General features: G+C 45.2%; 1 protein-coding gene across 5 annotated transcripts in view; it reads left to right on the top strand.

Annotated features, from left to right (window-relative positions):
• Positions 1-10000, top strand: part of adgrl1a (adhesion G protein-coupled receptor L1a) — a 211393-nt gene that overhangs the window by 187733 nt on the left and 13660 nt on the right. For all 5 annotated transcript variants that reach the window (XM_058377721.1, XM_058377722.1, XM_058377719.1 and 2 more), the window contains 4 exons: positions 1450-1516; positions 2032-2123; positions 2815-2983; positions 3277-3432. In XM_058377721.1, coding sequence (XP_058233704.1) covers positions 1450-1516; positions 2032-2123; positions 2815-2983; positions 3277-3432 — 484 coding nt within the window. The remainder of the gene's footprint in view (positions 1-1449; positions 1517-2031; positions 2124-2814; positions 2984-3276; positions 3433-10000) is intronic.

Here is a 10000-nt window from a genome sequence, read left to right as displayed (position 1 = left end):
CGCTGGTGGGCGGGATTAATAATCAGTGTTGATTTACTGAGAAGTAGTTGATCCTCTGTTCACGTTATCCGAATTCTAAACAAATTATCAGCATGATTTCACGTTATGTTACGCTATGCTACGTTACGTTATGCTATGCTACATTACGTAACATTACGTTACGTACATTAATGTAATGAATGATTTTATATCTGTGGAAGGTCCTCACAAGGGTAGCAAGACATGTTTGTGTGTGTTTATTTTTACTACAATTACTACAGCATAATATGTACAGCAGTTTCTTCCAAAATTTTCTTTAAGAATTTTTTGAAGTTTACATTTTTCTCAGTGGTTTTTGTTTTCTTTGTTTTTAACTTTATTTATTTATTTATTTATTTATTTATTTATTTATTTATTTTAAATAGACATTTGAAATTCTGGGTTACAGTTTTAATATTTGTAAAAAAAAAAAAATTACAATATATTTTTAGAATTTACTTTATACAAATTAGAGGACTTTAAACAAATCTTAGATTCCCAGGCAAAAGAAATTAATTAATTAAGAAGTAAATTACTATATGGCAATCAATCAATAAATAAATAAATAAATAAATAAATAAATAAATAAATAAATAAATAAATAGTAACATATTTTTATTTTAAAACATTGTTGTGTGCAAATAGCCATCGTTCTGCTTAGCTCAACACTCGACACCCGGCTCACATAAATGTCTTTGCTGGTAAAGATTTGAACTGAATATAAATTATTAATTTGGCAGAAAGATTTGAGAAGAAAATAAAACCCTTGGACGCTCGTTCTGCTTCACGTCTCTTCGCTTCCTGGAGGTGAGCGTGAGAGACGATCCTTCCTGGGAATCCTGGATGCTTCACTTTTAGCCTAAAAGATAAAATCTGTCTTTTTGACAACTGATTGTATTTTTTTCATTTATGGTTCGGGATTTATTTTTTAATTATTCGTAAAACTAATTGGAATTTTTTTAATAGAGACGGCTCTTACCTCTTACACCAAAGGGGTAAAAGGGGTTTTACTTTTATTAAAACACACCCCAGAAAATAAAAGAAAAAGAATTCTGAAGAACTGGTCGCAGTGTTTGTTTGTGTATCATTTAAACACACATGTCCTTTTTGTCAGTTTTCGAGCGGCAGCGGCGGCACAGCTACGATCTAGCGGAAAATGAGCCGGCGTCATGAGTCTGCTCGTAATTAAAACCCGAGCTCAGCTTTTATTACTTCTTTATTGCCTTTGTTTTGGACGCTAACACTAACGATAACGATTTCAGATAAAAAGAGTGGCATCGTTTGCAGCGATCGATATCGCTCCTCATTTCAAAAACAAACCTGCTGTAGGCTGTGATTAATTATTCGTGTGAGGCGCACTGGGTTACCAGTCTTAGTGCTGTATGATTGATGACTGAGCAGTAGATGATGTGTGTGTGTGTGTGTGTGTAGGTGCTGGTTGCGGGTTGATAACTACTTCGTGTGGAGCTTCATCGGCCCCGTGTCCTTCATCATCATGGTATTGTTCTCTCTCAGCTTCACCTCTGTAGATTTCTTCTGATCACACACTCAGCTCTCGGACTTTATTTGTTTTTATCTTTTTGTAGAATTAAGGTAAAGTTTAAGGAATAGAAAACATCATGAGGTGCTTAATTAAATCAATTAACAAACTTGTTATCATTAAATGAAGTGCAACAGACTCTGATCTGTCTATCGTTTAGTTCTTGTTTAACTTTTTGATTGGTTTTTCATCGAATTTATGAAAACACTTTCAACTGACTAAATAAAAGCTTTTTCCATTTCAAGTTTTTATTCACAGAATTAGATACAAAACTCCAGGTCCATGCAAACAGCATCAGAACATTAAGGACATTCAGAGCATTCTCTCTTCGGATTTTCATCAGACAGACAGACAGACAGACAGAAAGAAAGAAAGAAATGTTTTTTATTCCTTCACTTGTGTATTTGTGACTGTAGTGTCAGTGGAATCACCTGTATGTTCTGTATGACCTCTGACCTTTATCTGACCTCCAGCTGAACCTGGTGTTCCTGATGGTCACGCTGCACAAGATGGTCCGCAACTCGTCCGCCCTCAAACCCGACTCCAGCCGTCTGGACAACATCAAGTAAGTCAACATCATTGGGTCTTTGGCCATCCTTATATGGCAAAATGGGTGTGGTCATTGTGATATAGAAAATCTTTGATCTTTGGCTGCCCTTATATGGAAAAATGGGTGTGATCATTTTAATATTTAAATTATTTGATCTTTAGTTGTCCTTGTATGGCAAAATGGGTGTGGCCATTATGATATAGCAAATCTTTGATCTTTGGTTGTCCTTATATAGAAAATGGGTGTGGCCATTATGATATAGCAAATCTTTGATCTTTGGTTGTCCTTATATAGAAAATGGGTGTGGTCATTGTGATATAGCAAATCTTTGATCTTTGGCCATCCTTATTTGGCAAAATGGGTGTGGTCATTGTAATATAGAAATTCTTTGATCTTTAATTGTTTTTATATGGTGAAATGGGTGTGGCCATTGTAATATGCAAAATATTTGATCTTTGGCTGTCATTATAAAAAGGGTAAACCAAGTTTGGTCATCCAAATATGGACAAATAGGCATGGTCAGTGAAGTACAGTAAACCAACTTTCCTAATATGTAAAAATGGACGTGGTCATTGTAATGTAGCAAACCAGGTTTGGTCATCCTTGGAAAAGGATTGGTTTGGAAAAATGTGTGTGGTCAGTGAAGTACAGCAAACCAGGTTTGGTACATGTTACCAGCTACAGGACTGACCGCTGTTTCTTCCAGGTCCTGGGCTCTCGGGGCAGTCACTCTGCTCTTTCTCCTCGGCCTCACCTGGGCTTTCGGTCTTCTCTTCATCAACGAGAAGACGGTCATCATGGCGTACCTGTTCACCACCTTCAACGCCTTCCAGGGCATGTTCATCTTCATCTTCCACTGTGCGCTGCAGAAAAAGGTGTGTGTTTGTGTGTGTTTGTGTGTGTGTGTTTGTGTGTGTGTGTTTGTGTGTGTGTGTGTGTGTGGAGAAATCTTCCTGTTTTTAATTAGTGTATACTTTTAAGGAATATCTTGCCGTAGCACCAGCTGGTTTTTGCAGCAGAACTCAGGCAGATATTTACAATTCAGACGTCTTCAGAAAAATGCTCAGGATGTTGTTACCCTAGTTTAGTGACAACGTCCTAGTTTTAGTGCTGTGGACAGATGTGTGTATGCCATGTGCATAATTTCTAATTGTGTGTGTGTGTGTAGGTCCATAAGGAGTACAGTAAGTGTTTGCGTCACTCGTACTGCTGCGGACGCTCGTCTAACACCAGCTCACACGGCTCACTGAAAAACTCCACACTGCGCACCAACAACCGCTATTACACCAGCAGCCAGGCCCGACACGCTGCAGCACACAGACAGGTAACACACACACACGCTGCAGCACACAGACAGGTAACACACACACACACTGTAGCACACAGACAGGTAACACACACACACACACACACACTGTAGCACACAGACAGGTAACACACACACACACTGTAGCACACAGACAGGTAACACACACACACACTGTAGCACACAGACAGGTAACACACACACACACACACACACTGTAGCACACAGACAGGTAACACACACACACACTGTAGCACACAGACAGGTAACACACACACACGCTGCAGCACACAGACAGGTAACACACACACACGCTGTAGCACACAGACAGGTAACACACACACACGCTGCAGCACACAGACAGGTAACACACACACACACTGTAGCACACAGACAGGTAACACACACACACGCTGCAGCACACAGACAGGTAACACACACACACACTGTAGCACACAGACAGGTAACACACACACACACACTGTAGCACACAGACAGGTAACACACACACACACACACACTGTAGCACACAGACAGGTAACACACACACACACACACACTGTAGCACACAGACAGGTAACACACACACACACACTGTAGCACACAGACAGGTAACACACACACACACTGTAGCACACAGACAGGTAACACACACACACACACACACTGTAGCACACAGACAGGTAACACACACACACACACACACTGTAGCACACAGACAGGTAACACACACACACACACTGTAGCACACAGACAGGTAACACACACACACACACTGTAGCACACAGACAGGTAACACACACACACACACACACACACACACTGTAGCACACAGACAGGTAACACACACACACACACTGTAGCACACAGACAGGTAACACACACACACACTGTAGCACACAGACAGGTAACACACACACACGCTGCAGCACACAGACAGGTAACACACACACACACTGTAGCACACAGACAGGTAACACACACACACACACTGTAGCACACAGACAGGTAACACACACACTGTAGCACACAGACAGGTAACACACACACACACACACACTGTAGCACACAGACAGGTAACACACACACACACACACACTGTAGCACACAGACAGGTAACACACACACACACACTGTAGCACACAGACAGGTAACACACACACACACTGTAGCACACAGACAGGTAACACACACACACACTGTAGCACACAGACAGGTAACACACACACACACACACACACACACACACACTGTAGCACACAGACAGGTAACACACACACACACACTGTAGCACACAGACAGGTAACACACACACACACTGTAGCACACAGACAGGTAACACACACACACACACACACACACTGTAGCACACAGACAGGTAACACACACACACACACAAACACACACTGCAGCACACAGACAGGTAACACACACACACACACTGTAGCACACAGACAGGTAACACACACACACACACTGTAGCACACAGACAGGTAACACACACACACACACACACTGTAGCACACAGACAGGTAACACACACACACACACTGTAGCACACAGACAGGTAACACACACACACACACACACACACTGTAGCACACAGACAGGTAACACACACACACACACAAACACACACTGCAGCACACAGACAGGTAACACACACACACACTGTAGCACACAGACAGGTAACACACACACACACACTGTAGCACACAGACAGGTAACACACACACACACTGTAGCACACAGACAGGTAACACACACACACACACTGTAGCACACAGACAGGTAACACACACACACACTGTAGCACACAGACAGGTAACACACACACACACACACACACACTGCAGCACACAGACAGGTAACACACACACACACACACACACACTGCAGCACACAGACAGGTAACACACACACACACTGTAGCACACAGACAGGTAACACACACACACACACACACACTGTAGCACACAGACAGGTAACACACACACACACTGTAGCACACAGACAGGTAACACACACACACACACACACTGCAGCACACAGACAGGTAACACACACACACACACACACACACTGCAGCACATAGACAGGTAACACACACACACACACATACACACTGCAGCACACAGACAGGTAACACACACACACAAACACACACTGCAGCACACAGACAGGTAACACACACTGTAGCACACAGACAGGTAACACACACACACACACACTGTAGCACACAGACAGGTAACACACACACACACTGTAGCACACAGACAGGTAACACACACACACACTGTAGCACACAGACACACACACACACTGTAGCACACAGACAGGTAACACACACACACACACACTGTAGCACACAGACAGGTAACACACACACACACACTGTAGCACACAGACAGGTAACACACACACACACTGTAGCACACAGACAGGTAACACACACACACACTGTAGCACACAGACAGGTAACACACACACACACTGTAGCACACAGACAGGTAACACACACACACACTGTAGCACACAGACAGGTAACACACACACACACACACACTGCAGCACACAGACAGGTAACACACACACACACACACACACTGCAGCACACAGACAGGTAACACACACACACACTGTAGCACACAGACAGGTAACACACACACACACACACACTGTAGCACACAGACAGGTAACACACACACACACACACACACTGTAGCACACAGACAGGTAACACACACACACACTGTAGCACACAGACAGGTAACACACACACACACTGTAGCACACAGACAGGTAACACACACACACACACACACACTGCAGCACACAGACAGGTAACACACACACACACACACACACTGCAGCACACAGACAGGTAACACACACACACACTGTAGCACACAGACAGGTAACACACACACACACACACACTGTAGCACACAGACAGGTAACACACACACACACACACACACTGTAGCACACAGACAGGTAACACACACACACACACACACACTGTAGCACACAGACAGGTAACACACACACACACACTGTAGCACACAGACAGGTAACACACACACACACTGTAGCACACAGACAGGTAACACACACACACACTGTAGCACACAGACAGGTAACACACACACACACACACACTGTAGCACACAGACAGGTAACACACACACACACTGTAGCACACAGACAGGTAACACACACACACACTGTAGCACACAGACAGGTAACACACACACACACACACACACTGCAGCACACAGACAGGTAACACACACACACACACACACACACTGCAGCACACAGACAGGTAACACACACACACACTGTAGCACACAGACAGGTAACACACACACACACACACACACACTGTAGCACACAGACAGGTAACACACACACACACTGTAGCACACAGACAGGTAACACACACACACACACACACTGCAGCACACAGACAGGTAACACACACACACACACACACACACACTGCAGCACACAGACAGGTAACACACACACACACACACACACACTGCAGCACACAGACAGGTAACACACACACACAAACACACACTGCAGCACACAGACAGGTAACACACACACACACTGTAGCACACAGACAGGTAACACACACACACACACACTGTAGCACACAGACAGGTAACACACACACACACTGTAGCACACAGACAGGTAACACACACACACACTGTAGCACACAGACAGGTAACACACACACACACACACTGTAGCACACAGACAGGTAACACACACACACACACTGTAGCACACAGACAGGTAACACACACACACACTGTAGCACACAGACAGGTAACACACACACACACTGTAGCACACAGACAGGTAACACACACACACACTGTAGCACACAGACAGGTAACACACACACACACTGTAGCACACAGACAGGTAACACACAAACACACACACACTGCAGGTAACACACACACACACTGCAGGTAACACACACACACACACACACACTGCAGCACACAGACAGGTAACACACACACACACTGTAGCACACAGACAGGTAACACACACACACACTGTAGCACACAGACAGGTAACACACACACACACACACACTGTAGCACACAGACAGGTAACACACACACACACACACACACTGTAGCACACAGACAGGTAACACACACACACACACACACACTGTAGCACACAGACAGGTAACACACACACACACACTGTAGCACACAGACAGGTAACACACACACACACTGTAGCACACAGACAGGTAACACACACACACACTGTAGCACACAGACAGGTAACACACGCACACACACACACTGTAGCACACAGACAGGTAACACACACACACACACTGTAGCACACAGACAGGTAACACACACACACACACTGTAGCACACAGACAGGTAACACACACACACACACTGTAGCACACAGACAGGTAACACACACACACACACTGTAGCACACAGACAGGTAACACACACACACACACTGTAGCACACAGACAGGTAACACACACACACACACTGTAGCACACAGACAGGTAACACACACACACACACTGTAGCACACAGACAGGTAACACACACACACACTGTAGCACACAGACAGGTAACACACACACACACACACACTGCAGCACACAGACAGGTAACACACACACACACACACACTGCAGCACACAGACAGGTAACACACACACACACACACAAACACACACTGCAGCACACAGACAGGTAACACACACACACACACTGTAGCACACAGACAGGTAACACACACACACACACACTGTAGCACACAGACAGGTAACACACACACACACTGTAGCACACAGACAGGTAACACACACACACACTGTAGCACACAGACAGGTAACACACACACACACTGTAGCACACAGACAGGTAACACACACACACACTGTAGCACACAGACAGGTAACACACACACACACTGTAGCACACAGACAGGTAACACACACACACACTGTAGCACACAGACAGGTAACACACACACACACACTGTAGCACACAGACAGGTAACACACACACACACACTGTAGCACACAGACAGGTAACACACACACACACACTGTAGCACACAGACAGGTAACACACACACACACTGTAGCACACAGACAGGTAACACACACACACACTGTAGCACACAGACAGGTAACACACACACACACTGTAGCACACAGACAGGTAACACACACACACACACACTGTAGCACACAGACAGGTAACACACACACACACACACACACAGCACAGGTAACACACACACACACACACTGCCCACTCCACACAGCACAGGTAACACACACACACACACTGCCCACTCCACACAGCACAGGTAACACACACACACACACTGCCCACTCCACACAGCACAGGTAACACACACACACACACACACACACACACACACAGCACAGGTAACACACACACACACTGTAGCACACAGACAGGTAACACACACACACACTGTAGCACACAGACAGGTAACACACACACACACACTGTAGCACACAGACAGGTAACACACACACACACTGTAGCACACAGACAGGTAACACACACACACACACTGTAGCACACAGACAGGTAACACACACACACACTGTAGCACACAGACAGGTAACACACACACACACACTGTAGCACACAGACAGGTAACACACACACACACTGTAGCACACAGACAGGTAACACACACACACACACACACACACTGCAGCACACAGACAGGTAACACACACACACACACACACTGTAGCACACAGACAGGTAACACACACACACACACTGTAGCACACAGACAGGTAACACACACACACACACACTGTAGCACACAGACAGGTAACACACACACACACACACACTGCAGCACACAGACAGGTAACACACACACACACACACTGTAGCACACAGACAGGTAACACACACACACACACTGCAGCACACAGACAGGTAACACACACACACACACAAACACACACTGCAGCACACAGACAGGTAACACACACACACACACTGTAGCACACAGACAGGTAACACACACACACACTGTAGCACACAGACAGGTAACACACACACACACACACACACACACTGCAGCACACAGACAGGTAACACACACACACACACACACACTGTAGCACACAGACAGGTAACACACACACACACACTGTAGCACACAGACAGGTAACACACACACACACACACACTGTAGCACACAGACAGGTAACACACACACACACTGTAGCACACAGACAGGTAACACACACACACACACACTGCAGCACACAGACAGGTAACACACACACACACACAAACACACACTGCAGCACACAGACAGGTAACACACACACACACACACTGCAGCACACAGACAGGTAACACACACACACACACTGTAGCACACAGACAGGTAACACACACACACACACTGTAGCACACAGACAGGTAACACACACACACACACACTGTAGCACACAGACAGGTAACACACACACACACACACTGTAGCACACAGACAGGTAACACAC

The sequence above is a fragment of the Hemibagrus wyckioides genome, linkage group LG24 (assembly GCF_019097595.1).
Source record: "Hemibagrus wyckioides isolate EC202008001 linkage group LG24, SWU_Hwy_1.0, whole genome shotgun sequence".
Taxonomy (NCBI): Eukaryota; Metazoa; Chordata; class Actinopteri; order Siluriformes; family Bagridae; genus Hemibagrus; species Hemibagrus wyckioides.
This window is presented reverse-complemented; position numbering and strand designations above follow the sequence as displayed.